This window comes from Giraffa tippelskirchi, chromosome 6 (genome assembly GCF_054371585.1).
Source record: "Giraffa tippelskirchi isolate mGirTip1 chromosome 6, T2T-mGirTip1v1.2.pri, whole genome shotgun sequence".
Classification (NCBI taxonomy): domain Eukaryota; kingdom Metazoa; phylum Chordata; class Mammalia; order Artiodactyla; family Giraffidae; genus Giraffa; species Giraffa tippelskirchi.
In genome coordinates, this window is record NC_137280.1 from 114,960,292 (window position 1) to 114,982,753 (window position 22,462).

At 47.9% G+C, this 22,462-nt stretch overlaps 1 protein-coding gene across 8 annotated transcripts; it reads right to left on the reverse strand.

The window, feature by feature from the left end:
- Window positions 1–3,368: 3,368 nt before the first annotated feature.
- On the reverse strand, window positions 3,369–22,025 carry MGAT1 (alpha-1,3-mannosyl-glycoprotein 2-beta-N-acetylglucosaminyltransferase). 8 transcript variants are annotated; one of them, XM_081502175.1, is made up of 4 exons: window positions 21,916–22,025; window positions 20,591–21,013; window positions 6,387–6,484; window positions 3,369–5,900 (listed from the first exon to the last, which is right to left on the reverse strand). In XM_081502175.1, the coding sequence occupies exon 4, from the start codon at window positions 5,774–5,776 to the stop codon at window positions 4,433–4,435; it is 1,344 nt and encodes a 447-aa protein (XP_081358301.1). In that variant the 5' UTR covers window positions 5,777–5,900; window positions 6,387–6,484; window positions 20,591–21,013; window positions 21,916–22,025; the 3' UTR covers window positions 3,369–4,432. The 8 variants fall into 8 exon arrangements, with proteins under 8 accessions (XP_081358301.1, XP_081358298.1, XP_081358300.1 ...); XM_081502172.1 differs by having other exon boundaries at window positions 6,387–6,550; XM_081502174.1 differs by lacking the exon at window positions 21,916–22,025 and adding an exon at window positions 21,150–21,724.
- Between the last annotated feature and the right edge of the window lie 437 nt (window positions 22,026–22,462).

The following is a 22,462-nucleotide window of genomic DNA, read 5'->3' on the forward strand; positions in this document are numbered from 1 at the left end:
AGCTGCCCTCCCACCCCACCTGCTGTTTGACCTGGCACCCCAGCCCCACCAGCCGCCCAGGGGCCTGAGAGAGAGGAGACCAGAGTACAAGGAAAGCTGAGATGGCCTTGGAGGAAATGAAGTAAGACATAGAAAGGGGATGGTCCTGGTTAAGTTCAGTTCAGTTCAGTCGCTCAGTCGTGTCCAACTCCTTGCGACTCCATGGACTCCAGCACGCCAGGCCTCCCTGTGCATCACCAACTCCCGGAGTTTACTCAAACTCATGTCCACTGAGTCGGTGATGCCATCCAACCATCTCATCCTCTGTCATCCCCTTCTCCTCCAGCCTTCAATTTTTCCCAGCATCAGGGTCTTTTCCAATGAGTTGGCTGTTCACATCATGTGGCCAAAGTATTGGAGTTTCAGCTTCAGTATCAGTCTTCCCAATGAATATTCAGAGTTGATTTCCTTTAGGATTGAGTGGTTTGATCTCCTTGTGTAACAGGAGAGAAAAGGGCAGGGCACAGCTTTTGAAAGAATGACATAGCCCAAGCACACAACATAAACTGATTAGAATCAAATGGGACCAAGATGGCAGACAAGACTAGAGCTTGATCCTAAATCAGCAAGTGAAATGACACACCCAGAGGTGCCATGACAGTTCCAAGTCACTGTCGAAAGACCATGGAGTGGGCGGTGGCCCAAATCCTGGAAACTTCTGCCCCTTCCCAAAAATAGTTGGAATAATCCTCCCACTCATTAGCATATGAAATTACCCAACTTATAAAAACTAACCAAGCTACATTTTGCTGCTGCACTTGCCTTCTGCAATGGCCCACACTCTGTGGAGTGTGTTTTTATCTGTATCTGAATAAAACCACTTCTCACCTATCACTTTGTCTCTCACTGAATTCTTTCTATGATGCGATATCAAGAACCTGAGCTTCATTAGGTCCTGAAACCAGGTACCGCGGGTTTTGGCTGGGTTTGAGTCCCAGCCAAGTGGGTTCAAGTCCCAGTCTGTGGGAAACAGTTTCACTTGGAGTCCAAGGGACTCTCAAGAGTCTTTTCCAGCACCACAACTGAAATGCATCAATTCTTGTGTGCTCAGCCTTCTTTATAGTCCAGCACTCACATCCATACATGACTACTGGAAAAACCACAGCTTTGACTACTCAGACCTTTGTCAGAAAAGTGATGTCTCAGTTTTTTATACTCTGTCTTGGGCTGTCCTCTCAAAGAAAGTGAAAGAGGAGAGTGAAAAAACTGTCTTAAAACTCAACATTCAAAAAACGAAGATCATGGCATCCGGTCCCATCACTTCATGGCAAATAGATGGGGAAGCAATGGAAACGGTGAGAGACTTTATTTTCTTGGGCTCCAAAATCACTGCAGATAGTGACTGCAGCCATGAAATTAAAAGACGCTTGCTCCTTGGAAGAAGCTATGACCAACCTAGACAGCACATTAAAAAGCAGAGACATTACCTTGCCAACAAACTGTCCATCTAGTCAAAGCTATGGTTTTTCCAGTAGTCATGTATGGATGTGAGATTTGAAACATAAAGAAAGTTGAGCACTGAAGAATTGATGCTTTTGAACTGTGATGTTGGAAAAGACTCTTGAGAGTCCCTTGGACTGCAAGCAGATCAAAGCAGTCAATCCTAAAGGAAATCAGTCCTCAGTATTCACTGGAAGGACTGATGCTGAAGCTGAAACTCCAATACTTTGGCCACCTGATGCGAAGAACTGACTCAATGGAAAATACCCTGATGCTGGGAAAGATTGAAGGCAGGAGAAGGGGATGACAGAGGATGAGATGGTTGGATGGCATCAGCAACTCAACGGACATGAGTTTGAGTAAGCTCTGGGAGTTGGTGATGGACAGGGAAGCTTGGCATGCTGCAGTCCATGGGGTCGTGAAGAGTCAGACACAACTGAGTGACTGAATTGAACTGAACTAGGTCTGTCATTACTTTCCTTAAAGGAGTAAGCATCTTTTAATTTCACTGAACATGGGTTCCATTCCACCCCAACTAGGTGTGTGGCCTTGGCGAAAGGAACCTCTCTGTGCCATTTTCCCATCTGTAAAATCAGAGCATTAATTACCACCTATGACCTTTTTGAGGATTAAATGAGCTAATTTTAATTGTGGAGCACTAAAAACAATGCACTTCGTAAGCAACTGTTAATTTAGTGCCAAGACCAAAATACACCTGGCCCTGATGTGTCAGGTGAGATAGAGAGCCTTGCAAATCATGGACAACGACCATGTCCCTAACCCAGAACAACGTTAAAGAGTCCATCTAAGAGGACGTGGGAAGACAAAACTAGCTCTACAAGAATCTAAAAGGTTAAAATGAATGTCTGAACACTGGTTCCCTTCAGTTCAGTTCAGTTGCTCAGTCATGTTCAACTGTTTCCGACCCTATGGACTGCAGCACACCAGGCCTCTCTGTCCATCACCAACTCCCGGAGTTTACTCAAACTCATGTCCATCGAGGTGGTGATGCCATCCATCCATCCATCTCATCCTCTGTCGTCCCCTTCTCCTCCCGCCCTCAATCTTTCCCAGCATCAGGGTCTTTTCAAATGAGTCAGCTCTTCGCATCAGGTGGACAAAGTATTGGAGTTTCAGCTTCAACATCCCTTAGCACAGAGGAAATTCCTGAGACCAGTAGGGAGGCCAGAGTTGCTCCCTCAGTGACCTGGTTACACCCCCTTCTCCACAGCTCATCCATCTGGTGTGACGCTCGAGGGTAGTTACTGTCAACAAAGTTATGTAGCCCAAGGTTTTCAAACCCACTAGAAATCGAGTTGATGGGTCACAAGCAGCATTAAAAAAAAAAACAAGTGGAAAACAGAAACTCTTAGGAATAGTTTCAGGCAAAGGTTGCCATTTATGTGTGGGTGTTCTGGGTGGCAGTGTAAAAGCCATTCTCGCGCTCCATGTGCTACTGCCAGTTGATCCAGCTGTCTGCTCTACATCCCGGAGCTCAGGGACAGTGCTGGAGGATGCCTAGGAAATGGTGCCTGGGCCAGCAGAGGGCGCCCACACAACGTACCCACTGCAGGAGGGGAGGCCCACGTTCTCTCAGGCTTTGAGGGGCTACAGCCCACCTCTCTAGAGATTAGCAGTAGGGGAGTAAAGCCTTAGGTCCTCTCCACCTCCAAGCTTGGCCTTTCGCACCCAGGCCCCTCCTCAGCTCCCCTATGCCATTTTTTCCCATTCCCTGCTCTTATCTTCCTGTCATCTGCTTTTCTTCCTCCAATGGATCTACTTCCTCTCTGTGCAGCCCCTTCCTTCAGTCCTCATTCTTTTACTTTCTTCCTCCACCCTTCACCTCCCTTTTCCATTCCCACCTCCTTTTCCAGGACACATAAACACAGTTTTTCAGACAATTCAGCCTTTATTTTTGAAAATAATTCTGTAGCTTAAACTTTCCTCCATGAACTGAGGTCAGGCAAGAAACAAAAACACACGCGTTGTTCTCCAACCCATCTGCATCCTAATCTGTGCACCCGGGAATGTCTGGGAGAGAAGGGAGGGAGGTTGGGTTGAATGGTCTTGGCTGCTGTACCTCACACTGAGAGGGCCTCCAGAAGCGAGGCTAGCATGGACTGTCCTAGAGCTGTCCTGATTTTTGGAAAGGACCGGATGGAGAGATGGGAGGAGCAGTCTGTTTCTTAGAGAAAGAATGAGGGAGGGGTGCCCCAGCATCCAAGGCTTTCTCCCCACCACAGTGGATGAGCTGAGGGAACGTTCAGCTTTTCCCCTTCACCATTTCATCTTAGAATCATGAACTGCTGGGCTACATAGAAAGAAGAGTTGAGAGGAGGTCAGAGATGAAGGAGAGGGGAAGAAGAGAAATACAGGCAGCAGGCAGTAAACCCTGACAACCTAACAGCTCCATCCAGACCCTGACGATGATGAAACCCCTTTGCTTAGTCTCATTCTGGCACAGATATATCCCCTTCTCATATAATCCAGCCCCCTACCCCTACTCCAATTGGGAGAAAGCAGAGATGGTCGGGGACAGGTACAGGAGGAGGGCTCATACTCTGGCTAGAACAGCCAGGACAGGGTAAAGAGGCCTGATCAAGAGACCTAAAGTTGCCAGCCTCTCCGCCAATGTCCCGGGAGAAAGCCTGGAATGTGGATGTGCAGCCATGACAAGCCCAAGTCACTCCTACCACACAGTGGTTTCCTGCTTAACAACTCCCCCAGCATATCCCAGAAAGAGTCCCCTGATTTGACCCCCTTGAGAATGAGAGAATAACCCTCACCTATCATCTGTGCACTTGAATGCCACTCGGAAAAAGGGAAAAAATAAAGGAAAGATAAATGGACCCAAGAGAGAAACACAGAGAGGACGATGAAGCCCAGGGACTGCGGTCCCATCTTAGGCCATGAGATGGCAAGGAGGGGGCCCACGACGGACACGCAGGTGCTGCTAATTCCAGCTGGGATCATAACCATCCCAGGTCTGGGGTGGGGCCAGGTGGACACGGCGGCCCCGGTACAGGAAGCTGACGATGCCCCGGTAGCCGGCCCTGGGGACACCAGACTTGAGGTCATCCATGACTCCCAGGGCCTTGGCAAAGGCCTTGAAGCTGTCCCTGCTCGTGTACTGCACTCGCACCTCCCCCAGCTCGCCCCGCTCACTGGTCCTCACTTTCTCCACCTGCAGCAGGGGAGCACCATAGACACGTGCAAGGAAGTCCCTGTCGTAGGCCTCCTGTCGCAGGTACGACAGGTCCAGCTGGGTGAAGGGCACGAAGTGCTGGTTCAGCTTGATAAACTTGAGGTGCTGGTCAAAGAACTGCCCGTGGCTCACACCTTTGCGGCCAAAGGTCATTGTTCTGGAGATTTCGGGCCGCACGCAGGCCCGGCCCTGCCGCTGCTCTGGCCGGCGCATCCAGTCGTCCCAAAAGGCCTTGGGCCACTTGGGCTCCAGCTCAGCCCAGAGCTCAGCCAACAGCAGCCAGCCCAGGCCAGGGAAAAAGTCTGTGCGGTAGAGCAGCTCGGGCTTGCTGGAGTCCACCATCTGCTCCTTGCCATTGTCGTTCCAGGCAGACACACACCAGAGGGAGGGGTCGGCCCTCAGCAGTGGGTAAGTGGCCTGAAAGTACTCGAAGAAGTCTGGAGCCACCTCCAGATCATCCTCTACCACCACGGCTGCTGGGAACTTGAACTCATGAAAGACCTGGCCCAGTGCCCAGCGGTAGTGCCGAGCAATCTTGTAGTAGCCCTGGAACTTTCGGTGGTCGGGTGGCACTGCAATGGTGCTCAGGTCGGGCTGCCGGATGTGCATGACAGCGCTGCCGTAGGAGGCGATAACCTGGGCTGTCTCCTCATGCCCACAGTCCTGGCTGACAATGATGGGAAAGCGCTCAGCCGAAGGCCGGTAATTCAGCAGCTTGTCCAGGCAGCGCCGAACAGTGCTGCGGTCACAGGCGATGACCAGGATGGGGATTACAGCTGGTGGAGTGGTCACAGGCACTCGCGGCGGGACAGGCGGGGCCGCGGTGGGTACCCTCCACCGCTGGCTCCACCTAGCATGGTGCTCCCTGATCTGTTGCAACAGGCCCCGCTGCCGCTCCAACTCCACCTCGGCATCCTGGGCCAGGCGGATCACCTCGCGGGTGAGGCTGGCGGGGTCATCATCAAGAGCACTGTCTGAGGGTAGCCTGCCAGGCGCTGGGCGTGTCCAAAAGAAGAGGAGCAGCAGGGCATTCCAGGCCACAAAGAGGATGGCGCCCCACAGCACAAGCCCTGCAGACTGCTTCTTCAGCATCCTGGCCCCCGCAGGGGAGGCGGGAAGGGTAGGGCTCAAGGCTGCCCTCAGCTTGCTTGGCTCACACCCCCACGGTTCTAGGGATGCTTCCTCTGGGCTCCGGGATTAGGAAGCAGCCATGCACCTGAGGAGAGGAGAAAAACAACCATCATCACAAGGCATGGGGCTGCTTTAGAGTAGAAGGTGGGGCAGAAACAGATGAAAAAATTCAGGACAAGGAAGGCCATGAGGTTAACTCCAGAGCTCTCTTAGAAAAGAGCCACCCATTCCCTAATTTGGAGGGTCAATCTGTATGGAACAACAGGATTAGGATAGCATTCTCCCCAACTCCAAAATGCGTTCATGAATCGTCTGAAAAGAAATGTGGGTTTTTTTGGGGGGGGAGTAGGGGAGCAGGATATGTAGAGAATGATGTTAATAGAAGAGAGGAAGCAAAGGAACCCCACCCACCCCTTTTCTACCTGCAGATTTTGTTTACCATCTTCCATCCAGAGCTTAGGAGAGGTGGGGGTAAGACCATCTGCCTCCCGTTCCTCAAATCAAACTGCCCAAAGATTACTGACTTTAAAATTCTTAATATCACATCTCAGGGCTAAAGCCAGCACCTTACCTAATAAGGAAGCACCAGAGGCATTCCCATGAAGGTCAGGGACCAGATCTACATGACTCTTTAACATTCTGTTGGAGGGATCAGCCAATGCAATTCGACTGCAGAATACAATTACAGGCAGAAGTACAAATGTGCTGATGCTATGAGAATACGCCTGAAAAACTCTAAGAGAAACAATGGTAAGTCCAACCCAAACAATCAAAAAATTGAGTCAGTAAGTGGTAGATAAAAATTAACGTGCAAGTATCAATAGCCTTCATATCCACAAATAATAACTCATTAAATAAACAATGAATGAGAAAACCTTATTTATAATAGCTATGAAATGATATGAAATATATGAAATGATATACTATTCAGGAATAAACAAGAAATATGCAAAAACCTACAGGAACTTATAATTCCTGAAAAGACAAAAGAAGACTTAAATATCCCTTGTTCTTGGTTAGGACACCTCAGCTTCATCAAAAATCTCAATAAAAATAGTTTTTGTAGAGCTAGTCAAACTGACACTGAAGTTCAACAGAACATCTAGGAAAATGATGAAAATGAACAAGCTGTGAAGAGGGACGAGCCCTATCAGATATACTACACATTACAAAGCCTCTATAATTAAGTGTGTGATGCTGATCAGATCAAACCAGTCAATCCTAAAGGAAATCAACCCTGAATAGTCACTGGAAGGACTGATGCTAAAGCTGAAACTCTAATACTTTTTCCACCTGATGCAAAAAGCCAAGTCACTGGAAAAGATCCTGATGCTGGGAAAGACAGAAGTCCAGAGGAGAAGGGGATGACAGGATGAGATGGTTGGATGGCATCACCAACTCAACGGACATGAGTTTGAGCAAGCTATGGGAGCTGGTGAAGGACAAGGAAGCCTAGCATGCTGCAGTCCATGGGGGTCGCAAAGAGTCGGACAGACTGAGTGAATGAACAACAATGCGGTGCTGATATGTAAACAAACAGATCATTCAAGGCATGGAAATTAAACAGATCATGCAAAGGAATAGAATTTCAACTACAGAAATAGACCCAAATACATGTAGAAATCTAATGTATGATAAAGAGGATAATCTGAATTACTGGGGCAAAAAAAAATGATCTATTAATAGTGTTATGACAACTATACAGGTATTTGCAGACAAAAATAAGATCTGTATATAAGAATAAATTTCAGGTGGACTAGATATCTAAGTAGAAAACTAAAAACATACACCTGCTAAAAGAAGATTTATGTCAATTCCTCTATAGCTTAGCATGGGGAAAGGTTTTCTAAGTATGCCTTAAAATACAGATGCAGTAATAAATAAAATACTTTTGCATGGCTAAAAATACCATGTGTGCTCAGTTGCTAAGTCGTGTCTGACTCGTTTCGACCCCATGGACTGTAGCCCACCGGGCTCCTCTATCCATGGAATTTTCCAGGCAAGAATACTGGAGTGGGTTGTCATTTCCTTCTGCAAAAACACCATAAGCCAAGTCAAAAGAAAAATAACAAACTGGAAGAGAATATTTGAAACACACATCACAAATAAAAAGCCGATACCCTAGCAGACAAAGAACTTCTTAAAAACTGAGGGGAAAAAAAGCCAAAAATTTCCTGCCTAAAACACTAGCATAACTCACGCAAAAAAGTACTAAAAAGGCCCACAGACGTATGAAAAGGTGTTCAATTTCACTTATAATAAGAAAAATTCTAATTAAAACTATACTAAGGTAACATTTCTCACCCATCAGACTAGCAAAAATCAAAAATTTGTCCTATTCTCATAATAGAATCAGTTTAAGAATAGAGTTCTAATTTTGATGATTTCTAATTTTCAGGGTTTTTTTCCTTTTATGAATCATGTTTTTGGTGTTGTATTTAAGAAATCTTTGTTAAAGTCACAGAGATTTTTTTTTCCTATGTTGTCTTTTTTACGTTTTACAGTTTAAACTTTTACATTTACATTTATGATTCATTTTGAATTAGTTTTCATATATGGTGTGAGATAAAGAACTGAAGTCCTTTTAGAGTAGTTTGGCAGTTTGTCAAAATGCTAAACAGAGATACCATATGACCCAGCAAGTCCACTCCTACATATACACCCAAGAGAAATGAAAACAAATGTCTATACAAAAACCTATGTAGAATGTTTGAGGGAGCTTTCTTCATAAGTGCCAAAAAGTGGAAACAACCCAAACACCCATCAGCATTGGAATACTGATAAACTGTGGCTTACCCATGGAATGGAATAAAATTCAGCAATTAAAACGAAACATAAAAAATAAATAAAATGAATGAAACAAACTACTGATACATACAACGCATGGACAAATCTCAAAACAATGTTGCAGCATATGAAGGAATACATACAGATCAGTGTCTGCCTGGGAATGGAGGCAGTGAGACCATCAGGGGAGGTATTACAAAGGGACACTAGGAAACTTTGTGGGGTAATAGTTTAATGGGCTGAATATATACGAACAAACTTATGAAAATGCACACTTTAAATACGTAAGGTTTACTGTGTATCATTTATACTGCAATAAAACTTTTTTTAAAAATATTATTACATCAAATGACAAAATTAGAATATAGACAGATCAAAATATCAGTGTTGACTAGTTGATAACCACACTGTGGTTATATAAAAGAATATCCCAATTCTTATGTAATACACGATGAAGTAATTAGGTATAGAGAGCCATGGTAGATGCAACTTCTCAAATGGTTCAGAGCAAAAATATCAAGTATAAATATGAAGAGAAAATGGACCAAAATGTTAATAGGTGGATCTGAGTAAAGGGCATATGAGTATCCTTACACCATTTTTATTCTTGCAACTTTTTAATATTTTGAAGTTATTTTCAAATAAAATCAAACAGGGACATAGCCCACAGCTCTGACTAGCTTCGTCCAATATGGCCCCAGCTGGACACATCAGAAGAACTGGGGACGATCTATTTGTCCTGAACTCTGCAATCATTCCACGATCTGCCATGACACAACCTGCTCTCTGCCAGGCTCTGGGAAGGGACTGGGACACACAGCCAACAAAAAAAAGGCACGGTCCTGCCAGGCCCCTCACTCTACCAGATCTCATTACTTAAAGGATCTACCACATCCTTCAATGCCAGGGCAACTGCCATTCTTGACCATGCAACTTTCACCCTGGCATTCCTGCCCCTGGTCTCAACACTTCACAGCCAAAAGTTGCAGGTCTGCACTCTCCTGTGCTGGCTGCTCTGCCAGCTACCCTTTGGCTCATAGCCCAGTTCACTAATGCTAACCAAAATCTCGGGTCCCAGATTTCACCTCTGTGCTCCTGGGTTCTTAAGCAGGCCGATCCAGTATCCAAGGATCAAAGGGCTGTTCTTTAAGAGTCTCTACAGGGAATGGATCCTGCCTCCCTCCTCTGAGACTCCTCCAGCCCCTGCAAGCACCACCACCTCCTATCTCCCTTGCAGACACCATCCACACTCACAACTCCATAGCACCAGTCTTCTTAGAAGCCTCTGCTTTATTGTGCCATTAAATTTCCATTTTATCAGTGCTCATTCACCAATCAGGGTTTCCCAGAAGAGAAACACACAGATTCCCAGTTTTTCCTCCTTCTGCCTGAGGATGTGGTCAATGCTGGAATCCCTAACCCTCAATGTCCTGCCTCCCAACTGACTGGGTAGGAAAGTCTTCAGGCAGAAGGATGGGGGAAAGAAAAGAGAAACTGAACTCCATGGATGCTCAAGTGTTGGCTTCAGGGCTGGAGGAGCAGGCCTGTCTCAGACTTATCAATGAGACACCTCAGGCCAAGAGGCTCTCAGAGTGGTGGCAAAACCCCAAGGGACCATATCCTCTCCATCCTCACTCTTCTCCAGACATTAGAACTAGGCAGCCCACACGCACTACCCCGAGGCCTAGAAGGCCTCCCCACCACCCTTCTAAGCCAGGCGGATCAAGCCAATCTTCTCAGCCCCTCTGCAGACTGTATCCTTAGCAAGTCTATAAACCTTGCGAATGGCTAGACAGCCCATAGCAAACAGCTGCCCCAGTCCACCAGGCCTCCAACTTAGCGCTCAGGCCTTTTGTTCTCCACTCCACACCGCTTTCCTCTAAATTCTCAAACAGAACTTGCTTCTCTTGCCATCCGAGTACCGGACATACCTATTCCCAGGCCCACCCCTTTTCCACAAAGACTCCCCCACAGTCCCAGTGCCATTTCCTACTACTTCTCCCCTTATTCTCCAGGGCACGATCCTCTACTCTGTCTAGAAGTTAGTGGTGTGTGAATACACAAACGCATGCACTCTCCAGCAGATGGCTGTGCCCATGGGATGAGACAGTCCAGCTTTTGGCCAACAGAGCCCATGCACTCATCCAGGAAGCACTGCTGCTCTAAGTCCTACCGTTTGGAGGGTATGGCAGGAACAAGGGCAAGTCAAACAGCCCAGGGCAATGCTTGGGCATCACCCTGTTTTTTTCACATTGCTGAGACTCAATTTTCTCACCTCTAAGATGGAAATGGTAGTAGAGTACCTCACTGGGTTGCTTTGAGGATTGGGTGAGATAATTCACATTAAGTGTTTAGAACAGTGCCTGGCATATGACAAGGTAAGTGCTAGCCCATCACTTGTTTGTCTCCTCTCTTGGTGGTTCTCTTTGCACTACTCTACTAGATTTCTTCCAGGGTCCAAACATCCAAGCCTGCCTCAGGGCCTTTGCATGTGCCTGTATGCCTGGTCTGCTCTTCTCTCTCTCCTTCACCTCGTGGGTTCTAACTCACATCTCGCCAGGACACCTTCCCAGATACTGTCGGCCCATTTGAGGATCACCTCCCCTTCACAACCATCAGGACCAGCACAACCCTGTGCTCAGTATCTGTCAAATCCCCTCAGCTACACGCTACTTGAGGCGGACCAGCTCCCCCAGTGCTGCCACGCTGCTATGCTAGGGTCCTCAACATTCAGGAGATTTGCCTGTAACAAAAAAGTGACTTTCATGTGTATGTCACACACCTACAATCACTTAACTGCAATTCCCAAGTCCAAAAAGTGTTAAACACAGTTTTTCACACTTGTTTGGCATAACGTCATTTGGAGAAATCTAATCTAATGTGAGGCTCCTTATAGCCTTTATTTATCCCATTCGTATATTTTGCTACAGAAATAAACATGCTGGACTACGGTATGCTGCTCCAGATCTTAGACTATATCATAAATGTACCAGGTCATCTTTTTTAATCCAACAATTTCTAAATTCTGAAACATATCCAGCCCCAAGAATTTCAGAATTATGAAAGTGGAAGAGAAAGTTATTCTTTCACTGCCATCATCCCATTTCAAGATCTCAAACCCTTTAATGTGAACTCTCTTTCCTTATTATGAAATACTGAACTCTTGATATGGTTTCTCAGCTGGTCCACCTATCACTAATTTTGCTTCCCTTTAAGCAACCTTCCCAATAACAACAGAGCATCGTTCTTAAAGTACATACCTGGTCACAACACTCACCTGTCTTAAAAACCATACTGCCACTGCCCACAGAATAAAATTCAAAATCATTATTATGACACACAGGGCCTTCACAACAAACTGACTCAAACATCCCTTTCAACCTCACCTCCAACCTCTAACTCCATGAACTGCATACTCTGGCCTCAAAAGGCTACTTACCTCCCCCAGTAAGTACACTTTGTACACTGCTGTCTTTGCTCTGGCTGGTCCTGCATGCTGAAATCATCTAAAGCCCCGTTGACAAGCACTATACCTCCTAAGAACCCAGTTTGGGTGAGTACTTCCTTAACATCCAGGCAGACTCAGGCTTCCCACAACTATACTCCCACCATACTCTCTCCACACCTCCTGTCTTTCCTCTCCACACTGTAATAGAATCTGTGGCTGTACTTATCTGACTCTCACCTTACTCCTTAGAAAAAAAGGCTCTATGACCTCTAAACCTATTAAAGCACTTGGCACATGTATGAAGTTCAAGTAGTTAGATGGAGGACATCATTAACTAAACTGGGGAGAAAAGCCAAATTAGAAGCCTAACAGTGAAGGATTACATTTTCCAAAGTTGACTACAAAACATCCCATTCTACATGTTTTTTTTTTACAAAGTGACAATGACACACCTCCCTCCAGAGCTGGGGGGGTAGGGGGAAGAGGGGTGGGGTCAGTCTTCCCTCTCTCTGATCTGTGACTACAGAGGAAGTGATGATTATGTGACTTATGAAGACTAGTTCATGAAAGTCAACACCGTTTCTACTTGATGCTCCTGAGATGCCTTTTCTTGGAAACAAGCCACCAAGGTAAAAGGAAGCCCAGCCACATGGACTAGATATGTTCCAAGTATTCTGGCTGACGACCACAGCTAACGCCCAGCTGACAGTCAGTAACAGATAGTAGACATGAGAGGAAGCCTTCCAGATGATTCCAGCCCCAGCCACATCCAACTGCAACTACATGAAAGACCAGAAGCAAAATGACATAGCTGAGATGGGAATAAAATAATTCTGTTGTTTTAAGCCACTAGGTTTTAGGGTGATTTATTATGTAGCAATGAGTATCTGAAACAATGAGTGAAGCAGAATCTAAGTAGCCTTGATACAAAGCGCAAGTGTTCCTTCTGCCCTTTGTATGCAAGAGTCCAAATTTTGAGGTCCTGCCCCTATACATACTCCTTTATTAGATATTTACCGATGAATAATAAAAAAAACACCTAGTGGCTTAAAACAAGAGCAATCATTTATTCTCTCTCGGTTTCTACAAGTAAGGAATTTGGACACTGGGGCACAAATGAGATGACCTGCCTCTGCACCATGATGTCTGGGATTTTAGCTGGAAGACTCCTCTAAAGGCTTAGTCTCTCACATGTCTGCAGGTTGATGTTGGCGATGGCTGAGATGTCAGCTGGAGTCACCTCCATGTGGCCTCTCCACATGGCATGGACTTCCTCTGAGCATGAGGCTGAACTCCAAAAAGTGACTGTCTGAAGAAAGAGCGCAAGTCAAGTAAAGCTACCTCCTTTTCATGATCCAACCTTGCATCCCTTCTGACTTATTCACTGGTCAGGGGTATAATGAGTCGCTGCCTACATTCAAGGAGAAAGAAACACAGCCGCCACAGCCAGGTGGCAGGAGGGTAGTGTCCTACGGTAACAACAGGACAATGTGATGTTTAAGGTTGTCGTCATTTGGGAAAATACAATCTGACACATCTTCCTTTTCTAAAATAGAACAGTCCTTAACCTTGACCTGAGTACCTGACGTTCTGTTATCAATGACATCTGCCTGCAAGGCACAAACTCAAACTTTGTTTTGCCAGAGTTTTCACTGCTCCTTCAGGGAAGTGACACAGATGGTCCATACCACCAAGTACAAAGACATCTATCTACATTGTGGTGGGAATGAGGAATGAGCCTTTTTAGTGAATAAGACCCTCAATCAAAACCCAGGAGGCTCTGGGCAGGTCCCACCAACTCCTGTAAGTCTCAGTTTTTTCTTCTGAAGAACTGCCTCGGAGCTGTAAGAACCTTTTCTAACACTCTGATTCCTATAGTATTCTCTAGCCAGTCCCCTCTCTATGGTAAAAAAAAGAAGTGTTTTTTAAATAGCAAGAGAACACCAGATAGTCAACTTCCCATTGTGAGCAAAAATGGAGAAGTCTTAGTTTTTAGAAAGCATGGAAATGAATGTTGACAGACCTTCTCTTCTATCTCTGTTTTGCTTAGCATGTTAAAAAGCACTGCCTTTTTAGAGAAAGTACAGACATGTCAGAGATAATGGAGACTTAGCTGAATTACTTTTTTTGTTCATTATTAGACCTCCTCTAATAATGTATCCTCCTGTATCTTGTACCAGGCTCCATAATTTCAAAAGGATGGAAGAACTGAAAGGGAGTCAGAGAAGATACACTAAATAATTCAAGGCCTTAAGAGAATAATACCTAGAGAGAAGGGATACAGGTTATTCATCCTGGAAAAGGCTAACGGGATAGATGATGCAAGTGCAGCAAAAAAGCACAAAGCCTTGGCAAACCAAGTAACCTTGAGCAGTCACTTGTGCCTTAGTTCCTGCATTTGTACAGGGAGAGGCTTGATGTGGATCATCTCCGTGGTCCCGGGATTCTGATGACAAAAAGAACAGTAGTAACTTCCTCAATGTCCCAAACAGGAAATGAGTTTAACCTTTCACATAGCCACTGAGGTTAAACACACTACATTGCTTTCTAATCCGAGAAAAGGGCAAGGCGGGGAATCCCAAGAGAGCTCAATAGTCTCGGAATCGAGGCAGACGCGGGGGGGGGGGGGGGGGGCGGCGGTGGGTGTAAGCATCTAAGAGAAAAGACTACATGGTCTGAAAAGTATTATAAACGACAGAAGAGAAAGCTGGACAATCTTAGCCAGTTGATGTTTGTAAAGAAGAGACTAATTAAATACATCACAGGGGCAAAAGGTTAACCAAGGTAGAGCCCTTCACTCCGGGGCTCACTGTCCTGCGGAGACACAGACCAGCTGGCCCCAGCCCTTCTGCTCTGGAGTTTATAAGATGGGGGCCTGCACGTCTCAGGGCCCCCTACTTCACACACACTAGCAAACAAGTAGGAGCAAATTTTCTTGACAATTCAGTTATTTCCACACTGAGTCAATTCTTCCTCGGGGCTGTTGAGAAAGAACCCTTAATAACTTTTGGAAAGGACTCTGGGGTGGAGTCTGGGGAAAAGCCACCTCGCATTCCTCTTCCCAACTCTCTCCAGCAACACCAGCTCCTCCAAGCCCCGCACCCAAGCCCGCCAGGAGGCTGAGTTTCACAACCGCCCTGCTCCTCGCGGAGCCCGCCCTCTCTCCAACAGCTGGAGGCCCGGGATTCCGCAAGCGGAACGCGGAGTTCCACTTTCCGGCTCAGGAGGGGCGCACGGCCGTGACGGCCGTGACCCTGGGTGGCCCGGGCCAATTTCCTCTTGCTGGGGCTCTCAGGCACCGAGGCTGTCCGGGGACACAGAGGGATCAGAAAACGGCAGCCTCTCTAGTCGGGACCCGAGTCCCGAAGCGCCCTCTCCCCTCCCGCGGGGCCTCCTTCAGTCAGACCTCGATCCCCTTCCGGGAACAAGCCCCAGAACTGACGGATGCCGGCGTTCCCTGGCTCCCACTTACCAGGTCCATCCAACTTCCCGGCCCTGAACTTGGCCCCCCCCAAAGCGAGGGGAGCGAGCCGGGTGCCCCGGCGCGTTCAAGGCACTCGCGCGGCTGCCGGCGCCTTCCGCCCGGCCGGCCCTTCTCGCAGCGCGCCGGGCCCGGACAGCCGGGCGGGCAACGTGGCCCTTCCCCGGAGAGGGCGGGGCGGGGCGGGGCAGGCCGAGGGGCGGAGCTGTCTGCCTCAACTCGCCCAGGGCCCCTTCTCCCCAGGTCGTCTCCAACGCCCGATCTCTCAGAACGACTCGAGGTCTGGACTCCCCAAGTTTTCCGGGGTCCCCAACTTCGGGAGATGTAGTGGAGATAACTGTTACTACTGGGCCCTTCGCTGCTCACAATTGCAACTCCACGGGTCAATACCCATCAAACCGATTACGCTTAATCCACTCCAGTCCAGACTTCTCGCGTCCCCCAGCCCAGCCCCAGCCAGAGTGCAGAATCTCGTGGAGTTTAGGGGAACAGCCCTGCCAGAGGTAGGCCAAGCAACTTACCTCAGTAGTGCGTTTACCAAACCCAAAGCCAAGGATCTGGGGGCCTGCTCCCCCAACCGCTGGCTTCCGGGGGGGGGGGGGAGGAGTCCAGGGGATCACAGAGGCTGCAGCTTACAGGGAAGTGAGAACGAGAACCATGGTGCCAAAAGGAAACCAGGGAGGAAACACTTGCAGCCAAAATCGAGCAAGAGCAAGCTGACGTCCCTCACCCACCCTTGTTTTTGTTTTTTTCTTTCGGGGTAGATAATGCTGTTAGTTCGGAGTAAAAGAGTAGAAACAGACAGACCTTTCCCTAAGGGAGAACCATCAGACCCAAAGAGGAAATGAAGGCCTCAAGCAGGCTAGGGGCTAGGGGGAACCCTGGTATCTGACCCTAAGAAGTGAAGGCGGGGAGCTAAGAACTACTGGTTACCCATGCAGATAACCTCCCTGAGGAGGACTGGGTCCAGAGCCAGCCCTACCATGGGATCAGGACACACTGTTCTGGCACCAGCACCTGCCCCCATCCACTTCCCTCCCCTGTGTTTCAGAGCACAGAGCAGTCTGGAACTTCATGGTGCGTGGTTACTGACATCACTCACTAACTTGTTTCTAAGTGAAACTAGGAATTATGTGGCGGTTTAAAGAAACAAAGGCAGGACATGCCTTAAAATTCCCTGCATGGGGGTAAGGAGCTAAAACAAAATTGCAGTGGCCTTTACATGCACCTGCAGTGGCCTTCACACCCTACCCCACCCCCAGCCTCTCCTTGTGTATGAAGATACACTGTCATCTCACTCTACACGTATAGAGTTTGAGGCTCAAGCTAAGTCCCAATTTGCTGAAGGTCACAAGACCTAATGAGGGTTGTGGCTAGGTTTTAGACCCAGGCAGTCCTACTTCCAAGATGGCACTCATTCCCTCGTCTCATGCAGCCTTGAGGCTTTGAGACAGCTGTGTGTCCAGCATGACAAGCACATAGTGGGGCAGCAGGGAAATCCTGCAGTTGGAGCCTGGTCCTAAAGGAGAAGAGTGAAAGAGGAGCTGACACCTCAGTGACGCTGGACTCTGTGTGTGTGTCCAGGGTCTCCAGTTTAGTTGATTGTGTGGACTGTGGCAAGAGATGGGAGTGCACACTTATGGGCCAGTCAGCAGCCAATGTTTTTCTGTATCTCTGCCCTCTCTCTAAGCTTTTCCTCATGAGGGGGACATGGGATTATTATATACTAATACTCCATGTCAAAGCAAGAGGGAAAACCATAGTTTCCTAAAACTGGGAAAAGTTGGGAAACGCCGTGGACCCAAGATATCAGAAGCAAAGATCACTGTCCCAGGACAAAGGCCAGAGTAGAATGCTGAAAGGTGAGGAAACCAATTAGCCCAGAAGATGTCAGATTCCCATCCCTACCAATCATCCTCCTCTATCTAAGGCTGTTCAGTGGGGAAGAGGAAAGATAACTGTGTACCAAAACTCACACCCCATCACTATAACCCTCTGTTTAGATTTCAAGGCTCACAGAAGATCTAAGAGTAGAAATTCCCTGACTGTCCTGAAACAAAGGACCTGGTTAGAGAAGCAGGATGAGCTGAATTCTTGGATGGAAGCAAAAGAAAACATTTGTTCTGAGAGGCAAGAAGCCAGGGTGATGAGTGCCAAATTGACCTGGGAAAAGAGGCCCTGGGCTCCTGATGGAGGTTTCATGGAGAAGGGTTATAGGGGAAGGGCAGAAACAAGGAGCCAAGTGCCTGAATTCTGGGGATGAAACTGGGATTGGATTCTGTGAAAATGGAAGAATAGGAAGTTCTGGTCCTAGCCACTACTCCCAAAAAAGGAGGAGAGATAAGAAGGAAGTGAAAATTGTCCCAGGAAACTGCCCTCCCATAAACAATGCCCAAGATATACTGAATTTTTGTATAATTTGCAAAGAATTCATGCTTTGAACATAAGACAGATCTTAGCTTAAAACCATAAGTAGAAATAAAAGCAAAGTTTTAAATCAATGATGTATCAATTTTTCCCCTCTCGCTTCCTCCCAATATCTCTACTCCCCTTGACAACACAGAAGCTCAGCTCACCAAAATCAAAGAAAAGAGAAAAGATTAACACAATAATCACTGCGCAATGTCTATTAAATGGAACTTTTGGTTAGTCACCTACAATTCCTTTTGGAAAACAGAAGAGCATAAATAAATTCAGTTACAACACACACACACAACATGTGGTTTATTGGTCCTGGCTAAGTGGCTGAACACCCCATGAGTGCTGTGCCCTGGCATCATGGTGCCCCTTTGAGAAGGCTGATGGCTGTGTCAAGAGGACTGTCTTGTCGAAGGGTCAGGCTGAGGGAAGGACTACTGCTTTAGCTGGAAACAACAAGGGAGAGGAATTCTGGCTCCCTCTAGGAAGGAAACATCTTACCAGAGAGGCTGTCTGACAGGGCCCTTGAATTCTCCTCCCTGGAGGTTTGCGGCAGAATCCGGACGGCCCTTGTCAGGTCAGATGCTACAGAAGCAGCACAGAACTGGGCAGGCGATCACAGCACCTGCCACTTCACACTTAGGCAAGCCCTGCCTGCTCAGGGCTTCTGTAGCTTCCCCTCACGCATCAAACTGGGAGAATAATCCCTGCTCTGTTCTCCTCACAACAACGTGGTGACGAAAAACTGACACAACACAACAGCTTGGACACTTCACATAATGTAAGCACTGTACAAATACAGCACGACTCTGTGGTACTTCAAGTGCTTCGAAGCACTCACAGGCCTCCTAGGCAGGATGAGGGCCTGGGACCGCACATCCCTGAGGGATCACTGTGATCCCAATGTCTAAGCAAAGAATAGCACCAGGAATTTGCTGGGCAAAGCTAGGGGAGGTGACAGACCCACCCTATAGCAGAAGGCCGGCCTCAAAAGAGCTACCTCAGGCATCAGACTAGGGAAGAAACATCTAGGGCCAGGAAGTCCACCTAGGTCTGCCTGCCCAGCCCTCAGGCCACTGGGGGCCTCACAGACTCCTATGGAAAAGAAGGAAGGGAAAAAGAAAGAAACCAAGTCATAAATACACGATTTTCAGCTTGCAAATGACCACTGAATATGAGGCCCAGGTGTTACACAGCTAGTGAGAGGCAAAGAGATGCTAGAAGCCAAGCTTCCTACCCCTTGCCCAGTCCACTGTATCCTACTGTCTATCAAAATTTCCATCACCTCTCCTTTCTGCTGTTGTTGTCACTCAGAAAAGTAGGCATCTTGGCATAGGTAAATTGGAATTCAAGGAAGGAACAGAAGGTAAGAAGGAAATGATGAACAGCTTCTGCTTTAAGTGGGAACAGACCCTGCAAAAATATAGAAGGCTAAACAATGGCAGTCTGAAAAACAGTCACTTCAAAGAGCAGGAGATAAGACCAGGATATGGCATAGAAAGGAAAGGCCCAGGGCTCACTCCAAGAAATGGAGCTCCACCTCCTAACAAGACACTTGGTCCTTGTCTCAAGGACTAAGAGGTGGTCCTTCTCTTCACCTCTCTTTGGTCTGCCACCCCAAACAGGCACACATGCCCAGCTAACTGGAGAGCTCTGAGAACCGACAAGGTACCTGGCAGAATCCCCCAATCTGAGTTCTCTTTGAACCCGTGCACCTCTGCCATCACTTCATGATGCCAAGTATTGACTAGTAACAACAAGATGAGACAAATTCAGGACAGAATTTTAATTAAGCACAAATAAGACTTTTGCCAGAACACTGATTCAATAAATGAACAGAACTCCTAATTCAGTTTTTCTCTGTGCAACTATACAAGCATATCAAGCAATAACAATGTTACTCTGCTACATGGACATGGCCCTGGATACTACTGAAAATCTATCATTTCATTTGTTCCTTGCAAACAACCTGTGAGGGACTTGGAAAGCTAGTTATCCCCATTTTGCAAGTGAAGAGAACACGGCATAGCTTAACTGACATATCTAGGGGTGTACACCAAGAGAGGCAGAGCTAGGACACAAATCCTGATTCCAAAACCTGTGTTCTGTACCTCTGCTCTTTCAGTGAGGCTTCACGGACTACGTTTCCTTAAAGGGGAAGGAGGAGAGGCAACTTAGGAGGTATTCCACACCATCTGCTACCTGCCTCCACCCAAGGCAGCTCTATTTAGTTAGCTCCCCAAAACACAGCAGCCTGCCTCAGCCTGGATAATCCATCCCAGAGTTGTACTTAGCCCAAACTGACTTGGAATCCTATTACCTCAGTGTGCAAAAAGCCCTTACAAGTAATCTAATACAACCTCCGTTCAGAAGCCTCAATTCTTTTTATGTTCTCCTTGGTCTAACCTCACAATTGCCATTGCTCACAACTCCTTACAAGGTACTTTATCTGAGTAAGAAGCTCCTGGGAACAAGCCTGCACCCTGAGAGGGAAGGAGAGGTGAAGTTTCCTGTGTACCATCAGGGTAAGAGTTCTCATCAGGGTATTTTCTGAATGGCAGTGTCCCCAGACTCGCCCCACTCAACACCATCTGCACAGGAGCAGCAAGACGCCAAGTGGGAAGTGAGACAGGAATCTTACCTTTCTTGTCTCAGCTGCTCCCCTGAAGATCATCAAACCTCCATCCAGCACTCCATTTCCAAAACTGAGAATCCCAGATCAGAAACACTGAGGTGCAGCTTCTCTCCTCTGGTGCAGGTCCAAAGTCCATGGCTGAGTGGACTCTGAGCGGGAGGAGTCTGGGGGGGAAGGAGTATGTCCAGGCCCCTCCCCCCCCTTGCAGGCTTCAGTGTCCCTCCCAGAGGTCTGTTACATCCCTTCATTCAGCTGGTTTATTAAGCCCAGAGTCTGGTGATACGCAGATCCCAGGTCCTATCCCATCTCCTGTTCAGGGAAGGAAAGGCATCCACTGTGAGGGCTGGAGAGTCCGTCTTCTGTTGAAGCTCATGAGAGGAAACAGGCCTGAGAACCGGCATGGCCCAGGAAGCTGATTTCTGTGTTAACCTGAAGAATATTTAAACATCATGACACTCTCTGTTATATACCCAAAGGAATCCCTAATACTTCCTACCTAAATGAGATTACTTTATCATCAAAAACACTTCCTTAAACACTCCACAAGGTTATTCAAAGTACCTACCTCACTCCACCCCGAAACAGTCACCTCAGCAATATGTATACAAATATGACTCAAGGTAAAGGAAAGACAGCACCTAATCCCACCACAGAAACATAACCAAACCACTGCTGTGTGGAGACTGTCTTCTAAGAAATACAGAAAAGAACATTCTCCTCCTGTTCTCCTCTTGTTTGTGCCACACACTAATCGCTCTACATCTCCCAAGCTTCTTAGGGTGTATAATCGGCCAACTCTCCCAGTCTGAATTAAATCCATACCAGACCTAGATGCTGGCACCTTCTACAAGCATTCTTTGCCCCTTTCCCTTCACTGGCACCTCCCCTCCCCCCTTCCAAAATTGTGCCAAAGATGTAATTTCCAATCTCCGTCAAACTCCTTCCTGGGGCGACTCCAGAGAGCACTTTGCTGAAATGCTAGAGGCCCGAATGCTACCACCAATAGCCCCAGTTATGTTTCAATTTTTCAATCCAGTGGCCCACCCCGGCCGCCCCCTCCCTTATAAGTTTATTCCTAAACACACACATACACACACACACACACACACACACACACGCACGCACGCGCCTTTCCTTCCTGTAGGGGCGTGGCGTCCACAAGAACGCTCCCCCACCCAGCCAAGAATTTAACTCCTCCCACCCTTCTCCCCGGAACCCCTTGCTCTGTGTTCACTGGGAAAGAGGGTAACAACGCGACCCTCTCTAGACTCTGACCCCCGCACCCCTCTGCGGCCCAGACGACCCTCGCCCTATCTGCGCTGGTTCTTTACCTGGGCCCCGCCAACCCAAACTCGGCAGGTATCCGCAGCCCCCCCCGGTCGGACTCCAGGCCCCAGGCCGGGTCCCCACTCCCGGCCCAGGCCCCACCCCCTCGACCCCCGGCGCCCGGCCCTCCCCTCGCACTCCTTTCCCCCTCCCACCATCTACCGCAGCCACTTCCGCCCGTCCTCCGGAAGTGGGTCCGCGGCAACTGCCACCTCCCGTCATCCCGCCTTATCTCCCCCCGCCCATCACCACCGCCACCAAGGGAGCACGGAACGTGACTCTGCAGGACTTGAGGTTGTTCCGCCGTTACTATTCACAGAACTGGAGACGAGGTGTGGGCAGGACAGAGTGTGGGTGAGAAAAGACATGGGGACAAGAGTAACGGCTGTGCAAGAAGAGGCGGGGCAGAGTGTGGCGGAAAGCCGGAGCTCGCGTCACGTCGAGCTGCGCGGGAAGAAGGGCGCATGCGCGTGACACCTCGGCGGGGTGGTGATTGGTGCCTGGACTGTTTGGCCAGGCTGGACTTGGGCGGGAAGGGGGCGGAGCGAGAGC

Coding starts and splice junctions, on each gene's coding strand:
- MGAT1 (XM_081502169.1), bottom strand. CDS start 5,776: ATGCTGAAGAAGCAGTCTGCAGGGCTTGTGCTGTGGGGCGCCATCCTC.